Genomic DNA, 16,144 nt, shown 5'->3' with positions numbered 1-16,144 from the left:
CTTTTTTAAGTAATGAAATGCTTGATGTTTCACATATTTTCTTATGTTGGAATGGATTTCATCCAACTTTGTAATTAAATTCAGCTTATGGTACATTCTTCCCCTTCCCCCATCAATCTTGGATTTTGGTTCAGTCTCCTATGTGGATTACCACCTATCATGTGCAGAAATGTCGATATGAATATTGTTTTAAAAGTAATAAAATGATTAATGTTTTATATATTCTGTCCTTTTGGTACGGATTAAATCCATTTATGTTATTAAATTCTTTTAAATCTTGTTTCAGTTTATTTGGGTGATGGTTTGGATATGTATTGCTTTTGGAATGGTTCCGTTCATTGTCCATTTCTTCCCCCCCCCCCCCACCCCTCCATCAATCCTGACCTGGTTTGGTTGAGTCCACGTCTACGTTCGATTTATTTTCCTCACGAAACGATTAATGTTTTCTATATTTTTAAATTCTGTGTTGCGTGCACTAACCCAGAGATAAAGTAACTTCCTCGTATTGGAATCACCATCATGGCTTCAGCAGTTATCGACTTAGGTTGGGCTGCACTTTTACATTGTTTTGAGAGGGGAAGAAAAAGAAGTACAAATTGGTGTTTTAGTGATGTATTCTGGCATCTTTTTGAGTCTTGGTAGTTCAGAAAACGCTCGAAAATAAGGTATGGCTTTTAAATGCTCATGACTTCACTCGAGTATTTTATAAGCTTATTGTGTCCTCATTTGAATGGGCAGCCATTTTTCCCCGTATCATCTCTCTCTGGAGTACTACCGTATTCCATATCATCTCTTTTTTTCTCTCTCTCATCCTGTTTATTTCTTCCCTTCATGCTTGTCCCACTGTCAATTCTACCTTGCTCTTCTATGAGCCTCATTCCTGCAAAGAAAAAGGAAACGACCTCACTGACCTTGTCGTTCTGGTAAGCAGTGACAGCCAGGAACTGAGTTTCTGGGAAGACATATGTGCGGAATGCACTGTAAGGCAGGTGCAGCAACTCGCTGGCGCATGCTACGTGAAACCGTGGTTGATACTTGTGCATCGAGTTCAATATAGTCTAAAGGGAAAGAGAAGAATGTCGCATTTATTATCTGTTCATGTGAGCAACATATGCAATGAATAAACTTATTATTAAAGTATTCAATGTGACATTATATTTGCTGGTGGCACCTGAGAGAAGTGCATTTTGCTTACTCTGAAAATAATTTTCACCTATGGGTACTGAATACAAACTAGTTTAGAGACAAAACTTTTAAAATCCATTCAATTCATTAATATTTTCTTTTATCAATATTTATGGAATCCAAGGCACTCATGTTCAATTGCATAAGTATGTTCACCCCTTGGCTGGCTCCTGATACGTTGTTCCATCATATTGGTTCATTTGATCCTTTGATGCAATCACCCCTTGACTGTTGTGGAGTCTAATTTGTCTCCCATAAAGGCTCTTGCTGCTCAGATATAAAGTTGGTGTTTTTGATGTAACAATTTAAAATTGCATGGAAATGGCCATGATGAGACAAATTTTTGACTCAAGAGTCATAGCGTGACCACTAAATTAAATATCAGAGGAGTGCAAAGCCATTCCAAAGATGGTGGGTTGGTCGCTTGGGGGATGCTCGGAAGGCAGAAACGCATTCATTGATTGGCCATTTCTTCTCTAACTTTGGCACACGTGATATGAACTGCTGACGCCTTGTATTTGTCATATGATCATTGGGTCTCAGAGACACACACACACACACACACACACACACACACACACACACACACACACACACACACACACACACACACACACACACACACACACACACACACACACACACACACACACACACACAATAACAGTTCTGTTCTTGCATATGACAGCTTGGCTGCCGGGTTGCTATAATTTCTTGGAACTGCGGCTGTGCCCCTCCACCAATACACTGGTACTCATTTTGCTGACCTCAGTAGGATGAAAGGCTGAGTCAACTCCACTTCGTGTTAATTCGGTGGCCAACGAAACACAAACTCAGGACCCAAACCACTACACCAACACTAGGCTTACGATAACAGTCGGAACGAGGACAATCGGAAGAGTGGATACCTCTGCCACGTAATGCCTGATCCATAAGAACATATCGGGCCAAATACATTTTTGAAATGTCTTGCGAATCATTACTATATTGTCTTTGACCCGATCTCTCAATGGTGAAGAATCACTTTAAAAAATAAATAATTCTCGTATCCAGATCTGGATTCGGATGTTCACCAAAATCTAATCAACTTGTTCTTGTGACACACCCAACCTGTCCACCAAGTTTCATCCGAATCCGTCCACAACTTTTGAGATATCGTGCTTCAAACCTATTTGGCCCTATCTTTCAATGGTGAAGAATCACTTAAAACATTCTCGTCGTCGGATCCGGATCTTCACCAAAATCTAATCAGTTCGTCTTTGTCACACACCGAACCTGTCCACAAAATTTCATCCGGATCCGTCCCCAACATTTTGAGATATCCTGTACACAGACAGACAGAAAGGGGTGAAAACAACTTCCTTCACCTTCGGTGACGGAGGTAATGAAAGAAAATAATGAATGCAAGAAGAAGAAGAAAAGCAGGGAGATGAGGGAAATCATTGGAATAGAGGATAAGAGAAAGATGATGATTATGAAGAACAAAACAACCTGGAAGAAGTGTCAAACAAAATAGAAGATGAGAATGATACAATTTGGGGAAAAGCCAAAACTATACAGAATACAAAACAACAAATGGCGAGAAGGGCACTTGGAAGAGCGCATACCTCTGCCAGGCTGATTAGTTTACGCATACCTTTGGCAGGCTGATCGGATACAAAATGTATCCCACGGATCTGGATTCGGACCTGAACTAAAATCTAATCGGCTTGTTTTTGTCACCGAACCAACTCATCCACCAAGTTTCGTCCGAATCTGTCCACAACTTTTTGAGATATTTTGTTCACAAACAAACAGACGTGAAAGCATAACCTCCATCTACCTTCTGTGGTGGAGGTAAAAATGTTAATAAAGACTTAATGATTGGAAAATGACACCAACATCAACCCCCCCACACCCCCACCTCCCCACAAAAAAATAATGCGTGGAGAGACAAGACAAATACAACAATTACAAAGAGGAAATCCCAGGACAAAACTAAAGAAGAAAATTCAAAAAATAAAAAGCAAATATGGAATTGATGACAGACCTCAAGTTATTGCGTCCTGAATCATTCAGTGCACCAGTGCCCAGAGTAGTCAGGCTTTACACGAAAGAGGTCAACGATTGACCGTATCCTTGCCCTTCAGGTACTCATCGAATGCAGACGAGAGTTTCGGCAGGGGTTGCTTGCAGCCGATGTTGATCTCTGCAAAGCGTTTGATTCAGTGAATCGGGATTCCCTCTGGGGGATTCTTGGTCTTTGTGGGGTGCCATCAAAACTGATCGATCTGATTTCTGAACTATACTCTGGTACTGAGAGTGCTGTGAGATGTGGTGGTACCATCTCTGACTTATTTCCAGTTGTTACTGGACTTCATCAGGGGTGTGTCCTGGCCCCCACACTTTTCAGTGCTTGTATGGACTGGATTCTGGGGAGGATGTCGGAGAGATCAAGCTGTGGTGCATCTTTTGGGAATGTCAGGATCTCTGACCTTAATTTCGCAGATGATGCAGTCATCTTTGCGGTGACTGGATATCCTTTTGGGAGCCCGCAACATGCCGAATGAGGAGTCAGAGCCGCTGGGATTACGGGTTTCCTGGGTCAAAACTGATTGAGAGATTGCAGACCCTCACCAGAACTTCTTTTGTGTGGTGTTTGTGTACTGGTGTGTTACATAATTAATGACATAATTATAACTGCCACTTTATAACTGCTGGCAGTGATGACGGGGTACCAAGACGTCCTTCTTTGATGTAACCCCGCTTTGATCGGACACCTGACCCTGATCCATGACGTTTTTTCTTATTATCATTCAATGAATTCAGAATGGGATTAAAATAAATTCAATTTAAATCATATAGAAGACCAAATAGGTACAGTACTGTATTGGAGTAATCAGCAGGAACCTAAACAAGCAAAAAGCAAAGATGAAGTCATCAAGAGGAACCTGGATATGATTTGCATTTCAGCTGCTACTCCTCTTCCCTCAAACCCATCCAGGTACAGCCAAGTGAGCCTTGTTCAAAAAATAATGATAATAAAACCAGATCAAAAAATTAAATAATTCTGGCTGCAAATTATGTGTCCGATCAAGTTGAAATTTAAAATATGTATTCCCCATCACGACTTGATCATAATTGTAAAGTTTCATGTCTTCATTAAGTGGTTCCAGAGAATCACATTCCCCATGAGGAGTACTTGCCATGTGCCAAGTTTCAATTTTTTCCTTGCAGTTTCAGAGATACAGAGGTCCAAAGTTTTTTTTCCATTTTTCCAATATGGCTGCCACACCATGAACTATGACATCATAGTTATCATTAAAACATTCTACATGAGTAGTTGCTCCAATGCTGAAAATTTCTTCTTGATCCGACACGCGGTTGCGGAGAAAAACACGAAAGTTATGTGTGGACAGACAGACAGACAGACTAACAAAGAAACAAACAAGAAAAAGACATTGTGCAGAGCACGATACTTGCAAAATCCACTCCCCTCTCCAAAGATTGCGATTGATGCATCAAATTGTCCATTTCATCAATATATATATATATATATATATATATATATATATATATATATATATATATATATATATATATATAAAAAACTCTCATCTTGTATGTATGTTCCCGAAATACAGCCAAAACAGCACACGATAGTGCAAAAATTTTCGGGCCACCTTACCATTCTACTGCGGTGTGCGCTCTCGAGTTTCATGAAAATCGGGCAACGAAAAAATTATTTTAAAAATCAATTCCCGATTCAGTCAAGTACTCTTCGGGATTATTTGATCAATGCAAACAACATCAGTGGTATAGTTTGTTGGAGCTATCTTTATTTTCTTGAAACGATTTATTTAAAAATCTCAAACATTTAGTATCGACAAAGAACAATTTATTTTTAAGTATAAAATAGACATCGCCATTTGATCTTATACTTCTGTGTTCATTAATAAATTAAATTGTGTTTCGAAGATTACGCACAATAATTTATTCGACTTTCTTTTCTCCGTTTTTTTTTTTTTGACATTGACGCACAATATCAAGTTTCGTTAAAATCGGGCAACGAAAAAAATATTAAAAAATCAATTCCCGATTCAGTGAAGTACTCTTCGGGATTATTTGATTTATGCAAACAACATCAGTGGTACAGTTCGCTGGAGCTATCTTTTTTCTTTCTTTTTTTTGTTTGTTTGAAATGATTTTTTTATCAACCGCTGTCACAACGGGAACCCAATGGGTTCACGGGTCGTCTGGTTATGATTAAAATTGACAATCTCAATCAAAGCTCAGGTCAATCGGATGAAAATTGATTAATTTTCAGATTGAAATCATTGATTTAGAAGTTTGACCTTGAGTTGACCTTTGACCTCAAAAACAGTTGGTTTCCAAATTCAGTGATGCACTCTGCAATTGCTGCTTAATTTTCAGGTTAATCGGATGAAAACTGATGATTTTTCAGATGAAATTTGATGATTTCAGAACTTTGACCATTTGACCTCAAAAATTGTTGCTTTCCCAATTCAGTGATGGACTATGGAGATCCTGTTCAACTCCCAAGTTACTCGGATGTAAATTGACGATTTTTCAGTTGAAAATTGATAATTTTAGAAGTTTGACCTTGAGTTGACCTTTGATCTCAAAAATAGTTTGTTTCCCAATTGAGTGACCTGATATGCAAATCCTGTTCAAATTTCAAGTCAATCGGATGAAAAATGCCGATTTTAGAAATCTGACCTCAAGACCTTTTGTTGTTGACCTCAAAATCAATAAGGTCTCAGTTGAGACCACCTCTACAACCTGGTAAAGTTTCATGATGATCGGTTTGGAATTGTGACCTGTAGGTGATTGACAATGAAAGAGACAAATGAAAAAAATCACTCATGGAGCGACAATTGGCGAAACAGCAAAAAGTAGAATGGCACTCGGTCGAGCGCTTCCCTCTGCCAGGTGGAACAGTTCACGTTTTCTATCCCACTGATGGGCTGGATCCGAAACAAAATCTAATCCGCTTGTTCTTGTCACCTTTCCAACTCATCCACCTTGTTTTGTCATAACTCCTCCACAACTTTTTGAGATATCGTGATATATTTAGTTTTTGGCCCCATCTCTCAATTTTAGAAATTATGCCTGTGTTAACCTTTTGATATTAAAATTAATTGGGAGTTAAATTCAGTGACCTGACATGAAAATGCTCTTCAAATTTCAAGTCAATCGGATGAAAATTGAGGATTTTAGAAAATTTGGCCCAAATTGACCAATTTGGCCTATGTTTACCTCTAAATTAATGGGTGGTTGAATTCAGTGACCTGATATGCAAATACTCTTCAAATTTCAAGTTAATCGGATTAAAATTGAGGATTTTAGAAATTTGGCTTATGTTGACCTTTTGGCTGATGGTGACCACAAAAATAATAGGTGGTTGAATTCAGTGACCTGATGTATAAGTCCTCTTCAAAAAAACAAGTCAATCGGATGAAAATTGAGGATTTTAGAAATACCACCTTCGTTGTTAACCTTGGGCCTATGTTGACCTTTTGGTCAATGGTGACCTCAAAATTAATAGGTGGCTGAATTCAATGACCTGATATCATATGTGAATCCTTTTCAAATTTCAACTCAATCGGATGAAAATTGAGGATTTTGGGAAATCTGGCCTTTTGCCCGATATTGATCTCAATATCAACCGGTTGCATTCAGTGAGTGACCTGATGTGCAAATAATCTTCAAATTTCAACTCAATCGGATGAAAATTGAGGATTTTGGGAAATCTGGCCTTTTGCCTGATGTTGATCTCAATATCAACCGGTTGCATTCAGTGACCTGATGTGCAAATAATCTTCAAATTTCAAGTCAATCAGATGAAAATTGAGGATTTTAGAAAATTTGGCTTAAATTGGCCTATGTAGGCCTTTTCGATGAACCAAATTTTGTGAAATTTCAATGCGGGACCATCGCAGGTTCAGTGACATAAATCTCCGAAAATTTCAGAATGATCGGTTGAGCTGTTTGGGCTGGAGGCGAGCGAGTGGACAAACAGCCAAACAAGAAAAAGACGTCATGCAGAACACGACACTTGCAAAATCCACCCCCTCTCCAACGGTTGCCATGGATACATGAAATTGTCCATTTCATGAAGATTAAAATTCACCATCTTAATCAAAGTTCAGGTCAATCGGATGAAAATTGATTATTTTTCAGATTGAATTTGATGATTTTAGAAGTTTGACCTTGAGTTGATCTTTTGACCTCAAAAATAGTTGGTTTCCAAATTCAGTGATGCACTCTGCAATTGCTGCTTAAGTTTCAGGTTAATCGGATGAAAACTGATGATTTTTCAGATGAAATTTGATTTTAGAAGTTTGACCTTTTGACCTTAAAAATAGTTGCTTTCCCATTTCAGTGATGGACGATGCAAATCCTGTTCAACTTTCAGGTTAATCGGATGTAAATTGACGATTTTTCAGTTGAAAATTGATGATTTTAGAAGTTTGACCTTTGACCTTTTGATCTCAAAAATAGATGCTTTCACAATTCAGCAATGCAGTGACATTGCTGTTTAAATTTCAAGTCAATTGGATGAAAAATGACGATGTTTCAAATAAAATTTGATGGTTTTTGAAGTTTGACATCGAGTTAAACTTTGACCTTTTGACCTCAAAAATAGTTTGTTTCCCAATTAAGTGATGCACTATGAAAATCTTGTTCAAATTTCAAGTCGATGGGATGAAAAATGACGATTTCAGAAATTTGACCTCAAGATGACCTTTGACCTCAAAATCAATGGGCTTTTCAATTGAGACGACCTCTACAACTTCGTAAAGTTTCATGACGATCAGTTTAGAATTGTGACCTGCAGGCGATAAACAGAGACAGACAGAATAACAAAATCGACTAACCAATCTACTTGAAAAATCTTCGATTTCCGAAAGTAACAAGCAGACAGACAGACGAGGGTAAAAACAACCTCATTCCATCTTCTCTTGGGGAGGTAATAAAAGTCGGCTGGCGCAGCCTCGGTCTGCTCACTGTGGGTCACATGACCCAAGACATTGGAGCTCACACTGGAACTGGTTGCTGGGCAATCCTCGCATGTGCCTCATTGGCCTCTTATTTTATTACTTTTGCCACTCCTCAGAGAACATGTGTGGAGAATCGTTATGTAAATACATGCATGGTACAGACAACAGGTGTGCAGAATGGTTATGTAAAAACGTGCATGGTACAGAGAACAGGTGTGCAGAATGGTTATGTAAAAACGTGCATGGTACAGAGAACAGGTGTGCAGAATGGTTATGTAAAAACGTGCATGGTACAGAGAACATGTGTGGAGAATCGTGATGTAAATACGTGCATGGTACAGAGAACAGGTGTGCAGAATGGTTATGTAAAGACGTGCATGGTAGAGAACAGGTGTGGAGAATCGTTATGTAAAAACGTGCATGGTACAGAGAACAGGTGTGGAGAATGGTTATGTAAAAACGTGCATGATACAGAGAACAGGTGTGGAGAATCGTCATGTAAATACGTGCATGGTACAGAGAACAGGTGTGGAGAATTGTTATGTAAATACGTGCATGGTACAGAGAACAAAGTATCCCAGACAGATACCCACGGACACAAAGATGAAGGAGATGTAAAACTCACGAATCCATGTTTGTCCGCCACGTTGTTTGTGAGTTTCAGTTTGTGAAAGTTCACAGCACGTGCCATCCAGTGCTCTCCGGGTGCGGGGGAGTCTGGGTGGATGTACAACCGCCGTGGAAGTTCAGGATCGGCCTTTCCAGCTACCAACCAGCGAGATTGTTGGAACTTGTATCGACAATCATCCGCAGCAACGATGTCCAACAACAGGATGTACTTGGCCTTCTTGTCAAGGCCAGAAATGCGGACTTTGAATGGTGGAAACATTCGCCTATAAAATGGAAGAGAGATTAGGGATTGGAGGAGGACACAGAGAAGCAAGGAAGTATGATGCATGATCATCTGCAATCGACTGCACAAGTATATATATATATACATATATATATATATATATATATATATATATATATATATATATATATATATATATATATATATATATTGTTGTGGTTGACGAAATTCACAAACCACCATTCAGGTCCCTTAGGTGAGATATCTCGGTAAGTATATGTGTAGTTAGGCCCAAACCCGTTGTCTCGAGGGAATAAATGTCATTCATGCGGGCTGCGACTCTTCAGGATAGCCGTTTTTCTTTTACTATCTTTATTTTGGACCAGCCGCCATTATTACCACCACCAACCACGTCTCAACAGCCATCACAACAACAACCAACCACAACGCCGCTTCACAATAACAACCACCAACCACAACGCCGCTTCACAACAACAACCACCAACCACAACGCCGCTTCACCACAACCGCCACGACCTTTACCATCACAACTCGCCACCATCTCATCCACACCATCTCGCGCCACTCGTGGGCGCCGATGCTGGACTCGTGCGGGGCGCGCACCGAGCAGCGTGTTCAAAAACATCACGGACTTTCCGCAGAAAAACGGATCAAAAACGACTCACGCCCACTTTTGTTCCGTCCAATCGGTGAGCGAGGGGCGATTTGGCCCCGCCTCCAGGGCGTTGGAGGGCGGTCGCTATATGCAAATTCATGGATCAAAAAGCATTCACGCCCACTTTTCCTCGGGCCAATGGGGAGCCAGCAAGAGAGGTGAAGGGTCGGAGGCAGAGGGTCAAGGGTAAAAGAGCGAAGCCACGGGGCTTATAAAAACGACTGCGTTCGTCAGTCAAGTGAGTTCAGTTGGAAGTTGAGAGTTGAGTGTGCGGAATTCAAGAGAGTCGGCGGTGGAGCGGGAAAGAAGTGGTGCCAGTCAGAGTGAAGAGGACGGAGCTGTGGAGAGGTGACGGCGGCGAAGGCGGACGAGGGGGTGCTCGCGTCGGTGCCGGGAGCTGCACAGAGAGAGGCCAGCAACGCGACCGAGGTGGAGGAGGAGACGCTCGCCGCGGGACCCGAGACAGGGTAATATCCTCCTTCCCCCGAGCATCAGCAACCCCCTCCTGTTTCGCCCCGCGCTGAGATAGTGCGACAAAGGGGGCCCCCTTCCCACCCCCTACCAGACACCGTCCGCGAGGCCCACGGAGTTGAGGCGCCACCGCCGCTCTGCGTCTCATCATCAGACGGGTAGGCCCGACACGGTCTCGGCCCCAGGCCCGCCTACCCCCCTCATCCTGGAGGGTGGTTCTCTTTTCTTTTGCTTTGGGAATATGTGTTGTCGGCGCCGTCTGTGAAGTAAAATTGTATAAGTGTTGCGTGTGCCCGGTAGTCGGATAGATCTGCATTGTTGCATTTGGTTTTTGTGTAATATTGCATTGTCTTCTTCTTTTACATGTGCTTTTGGTGGAATTGTATATGTGTGCTTTCCGTTCGTCGCGAAATAAATGTGCTTATTGTTGAACTGTTTTCCCGCTTCGCTTCGTCATTTCTTTCATTGAATCTCCATCTTGCTTCACGTAAAGGGTTTGTCGTGGGCTAAAACGCCCGATAATTAATCGAACCGTCGAGGCCGACGAATAACACCGCTCGTTTATCCCGATAGTACGGAACGGGTCGCTTAAAGTGGCCCGTGTCCGAAGTCGACCTGCGGCGAGGTGCGATCGCCCGGTCTACCCTCCGTGTGGGTACTTAGGTAGGTCGAATTTGGCGAGCAACCCTATCCCACGCGGGGGCCGATTGGCACGATCGCGGTGAGACCGAAAGGTCCACCCGTGACTGGTTCCCGGCATTAGTCCGAGACGGTCACGACTGGATTGTCCGTCCGGTGGGCGACGTGCCGCGATTCGAGTTACGTGGCCGTCCGCACGCCGGCGGGCGCGAATCCGCAACAATATATACAGGGGACTGCAAAAGTAGGTATACAGTAAGGAGTGAGTATACCAGTATATCATAGTATATATATATATATATATATATATATATATATATATATATATATATATATATATATATATATATATATATATATATACATATTCATATAAATACATTACAACCAAAGTTGTCCGGGTACGTGGAACACCATGTACCTTTCAACCCTTTAGACCGCCGAGACTCCGGCTGTTGAAGACCCTCAAGAACCAAAAGACTCTGAGGACCCAAAATAAGCCAAGGACCCACAATACCCTGAGGACTCAAAATACCAAGATGACCTAAAAACCTATTAGACCCTTTGAGACCCCTTTTACCTTTCAGACCCTTTCAACACTTTAGATCCCTTCACCCTTTTGTAACCTTTTGACCGCAACAACCGACAAACCTTTCCACCATTTAGACCCCTTCCACCTTTCCGACAGATTAGATAGCTTCGACCCTTGAACATTTAGAGCGTTAGACCACTTGGACCTTTTCATATTAAAATAAATACAAGATCACCAATATTACAAACACATCTGTATGAAGGAAATGTTTCTGTAACGATTGGTGTCAATCATGACAACACAGCAAATCTGTAATGTAAATCTCTGTAGCTCTCTCTCTATCAAGTGCAACCTGTGGCTGCTGGTTGCATCATTGGTTGGGACACGGCTATGCCGCTGATGCAGTGTCCCCCTTACCAGTGCCATGGTACTCATTTTGCCGACCTCCGAAGGATGACAGGCTGAGTCAACCTCCTGGTGTATAAATTCAGCAGCCCAACGGGGCTTGAACTAAGGACCCGAGGATCCCAAGCCGCCACCCAAACCACTAAGCCAACACCAGGCTGTCTCTGTAGCGATGTGGGGAGAGGCAAGCGTGGCGAACCAATCCACACGCCAAGAACCTGAATGAGGTCGCGATGCGTGTTGATCTGAGTTCCTCTGCAGAGTGGGACAAGGACCCACCAGAGGGTGTTTATTTGGCTGATTGGCAAGCCTATGTTCTGGCTGCTAGGATGCGTGACCATTTCAATTCAGAGCTGGACTTTGACGTGTTGTCTTGGGCCGAGCTAATCACACTTCCCGAACGGGTATGGAAAGCCTGCATCATGACATGATCCCAAGGAGTCCTAATAGCCCTCCACCATACTTACCGCATACAGGTCCATGTTTCATTGAAGAAGGACCATGTGCTGGTGCAGGTGTTAAAGAGTGACCATGATGGCACAATACGGTCAATACGGCTTGTAGCAAGGTATTATGTACACATTTTGGACACGGGGGACCAAAAAATTTAAGTCATTGTATGATTAAGTTTTGCATATCATTTGTTAGCCAACATCATGGGGATTCAGGATCTATTTGGGTAGAGCTTAATTCTTCCTCTTTCTATTGCTCTGACAGGGTCAAAGCTCTGACCAAACTAACATCTTAGGATTAAAAGTGCAGATTTCTTTAAAACGTTACGTACTTCCTAACGAATTTGATGTTCTGTATTCTGAACACAAACTAGCCTTTGGTATTGATTTTTATATAATAGGGCCATCTTGGTAAACTTATTCTATGGTTATAAAATCAAGCTTATTGCTTCCAGTAATTTTGTAGCAGCTTGGTAAATGCAATTTGTTCCGTACTCCTAACATTTTTGATAGCCTGTGTTTGGATAAAAAACATGCTTTGTAAGCAACTATATCCATAGGACCCATAGCAAAGTATACATTTTCTGAAAGCACAGACACTTGGGCATTATATAACATTAAGACTGTTTATCTTATTAAAACTGGGTTCAATTTCGAAGCTTTCTCCTCATTTAGGACCACAGTATACACAATACCATGCGACAAGCCTCAATGTTTCCACATCCACTCCCCGGCCCTCGGGTCCTCCTTTCGGAGGACCTGACCTCTGCAACCGACGTCCTTCCTCTCGACCTTTGTAAGGCCATTTGGTTGGGGGTGGCGGAAGGGCTGCATATTCCGGAATGGATGACTCGAGTCGAGGTTCTTGGCCTCAGGCCATTAATGCTAAAATGGACCAATGGTGAGGAGGTGGTCAGCTAGCAGAGTGTTCTAATTACTCTCCCATCAAAGTTCATCAATTAATGCAATATCAAACTCCAAATGCGATCCCAAATTCCATCAATCACGATCCCATCAAACTCCATCAATGACTATCCCATCAAACTCCATCAATCACTGTCCCATAAAACTCCATCAATCAATATCCCATCAAACTCCATCAATCACTATCCCATCAAACTCCATCAATCACTATCCCATCAAACTCCATCAATCACTATCCCATCAAACTCCATCAATCACTATCCCATCAAACTCCATCAATCACTATCCCATCAAACTCCATCAATCACGATCCCAAACTCCAATCACGATCCCATCAAACTCCATCAATCACTATCTCATCAAATTCCATCAATTACGATGCCATCAAACTCCTTCGATCACTATCCCATCAAACTACATCAATCACTATCCCATCAAACTCCATCAATCACTATCCCATCAAATTCCATCAATCACGATCCCATCAAATTCCATCAATCACGATCCCATCAAACTCCATCAATCACGATACCATCGAACTCCATCAATCACGATCCCATCAAACTCCATCAATCACGATCCCATCAAACTCCATCAATTACTATCCCATCAAACTCCATCAATTACTATCCCATCAAACTCCATCAATCACGATCCCATCAAACTCCATCAAACTACATCAATCACGATCCCATCAAACTCCATCAATCACTATCCCATCAAACTCCATCAATCACTATTCCATCAAACTCCATCAATCACGATCCCATCAAACTCCATCAATCACGATCCCATCAATTTGTCTCTTCGAAAGGACCGTTTACAAAACCCCCCCATCCACTTTCTCAACAATCCTCTGGAAGAAGTCTTTTCTTTCAAGCTTCTGGGTCTCACTATCTGCCATGACCTTTCCTGGGAAAGTCACATTTCCAACCTCGCCTCAAAAGCCAGTCGCCGACTGGGAATCCTCCGTCGTGCTAAGTCCTTCCTCGGCCCTCTTGAGCTCCTGACTACTTACAAAGCTTTTGTCCGTAGCCTGATGGAGTACTGCTCTCCCCTCTGGGCTGGTGCTCCTGCCTCCCACCTTTCTCGACTTCACGCTGTCGAAACCAGGGCTTTTAAGATCATTGGCATCTCCCGCAATGAAGCTGAGTCTTTGGGCCTCTCACTCAATCACCGCAGGTTGGTCGGTGGTCTTTCTGTCTTCTACCGACTCCTCTCCAGCCTTGCCCCCTGCTCTCTCTGCGATTTGTCCCAACCACATTTCCACAGGGCGCTCAAGGTCCGCCAACAACCCCATTCTGGTAAAACTACCAAAATCACGAATCACTGCTCATCTTCACTCTTTCATTCCTCTTTTTCCCGCCTTTGGAATAAACTTCCTCACTCTATTCTTTCCCATTCTTCCCTCCAGGCTTTCAAAACAGCTGTTCACCACCACCTCTTATCTTCCCCCATCCAAATCCTCGATCTTTTCTACCCCCGATAATCCACCCAAGCCCACTTCCTTCAATTCTCCTGCTTTCCTTCCTGAAAGTCCCTGTAATGTCCATCTTCTCCTCGCCATGTTCCCCGTCCCATCCCCATCCCTCTCCCTTCCACAGTTCACCTGTGTCTGTTCCTCAATGTTTTGTCCCTTCCACTCCCACCCCTCTTGTCTCATGCCTCCTTGCTGTGAGTTGTGTGTTAGCTCTCATACGAGCCTCGACCAAGGTATACAAAAAAAAAAAAAAAAAAAAAAAAAAAAAATCACTATCTCATCAAATTCCATCAATCACGATGCCATCAAACTCCATCAATCACTATCCCATCAAACTCCATCAATCACGATCCCATCAAATTCCATCAATCATGATCCCATCAAACTCCATCAATCTCGATACCATCGAACTCCATCAATCACGATCCTATCAAACTCCATCAATCACGATCCCATCAAACTCCATCAATCACTATCCCATCAAATTCCATCAATCACTATCCCATCAAACTCCATCAACCACTATCCCATCAAACTCCATCAATCACTATCCCATCAAACTCCATCAATCACTATCCCATCAAATTCCATCAATCACGATCCCATCAAACTCCATCAATGACTATCCCATCAAACTCCATCAACCACTATCCCATAAAACTCCATCATTCACTATCCCATCAAACTCCATCAATCACTATCCCATCAAACTCCTTCAATAACTGTCCCATCAAACTCCTTCAATAACTGTCCCATCAAACTCCATCAATCACTATCCCATCAAACTCCATCGATCACAATCCCAAACTCCAATCACTATCCCATCAAACTCCATCAATCACGATCCCATCAAACTCCATCAATCACGATCCCATCAAACTCCATCAATCACGATCCCATCAAACTCCATCAATCACGATCCCATCAAACTCCATCAATCACGATCCCATCAAACTCCATCAATCACGATCCCATCAAACTCCATCAATCACGATCCCATCAAACTCCATCAATCACTATTCCATCAAACTCCATCAATCACGATCCCATCAAACTCCATCAATCACGATCCCATCAAACTCCAACAATCACAATCCCATCAAACTCCAATCACTATCCCATAAAACTCCATCAATTACTATCCCATCAAACTCCATCAATCACTATACCATAAAACTCCATCAATTACTATCCCATCAAACTCCATAAATCACTGTCCCATCAAACTCCATCAATCACTATTCCATCAATAACTGTCCCATCATCTCCACCAATAACTATCCAAACGAAACTCCATCAATCACTATCCCATCAAATGCCATCACTCACTATCCCATCAAACTCCATCAATAATTGTCCCATCAAACTCCATTAATGACTATCCCAACGAAACTCCATCAATGACTATCCCATCAATGACTATCATATCATACACCATCACTGATTGTCGCATCAAACTCCATCAATTACAATCCCATTAAAGGTCCCCTGACATGAAAAATAAACTTGTTATTTATATATTA

General features: G+C 42.0%; 1 protein-coding gene across 3 annotated transcripts in view; it reads right to left on the bottom strand.

The window, feature by feature from the left end:
* The window catches only part of TBX2 (T-box transcription factor 2), a 52,212-nt gene that overhangs the window by 10,632 nt on the left and 25,436 nt on the right, over positions 1 to 16,144 (bottom strand). For all 3 annotated transcript variants that reach the window (XM_085876807.1, XM_085876808.1, XM_085876809.1), the window contains exons 2-3: positions 8,815 to 9,082; positions 912 to 1,058 (exon numbers count right to left, since the gene is read on the bottom strand). In XM_085876807.1, the coding sequence (XP_085732933.1) occupies positions 912 to 1,058; positions 8,815 to 9,082 (415 nt within the window). The remainder of the gene's footprint in view (positions 1 to 911; positions 1,059 to 8,814; positions 9,083 to 16,144) is intronic.

This window comes from Eptatretus burgeri, chromosome 4, assembly GCF_056783735.1.
Source record: "Eptatretus burgeri isolate ZD-2024b chromosome 4, Ebu_testis_v1, whole genome shotgun sequence".
Classification (NCBI taxonomy): Eukaryota; Metazoa; Chordata; class Myxini; order Myxiniformes; family Myxinidae; genus Eptatretus; species Eptatretus burgeri.
This window is presented reverse-complemented; position numbering and strand designations above follow the sequence as displayed.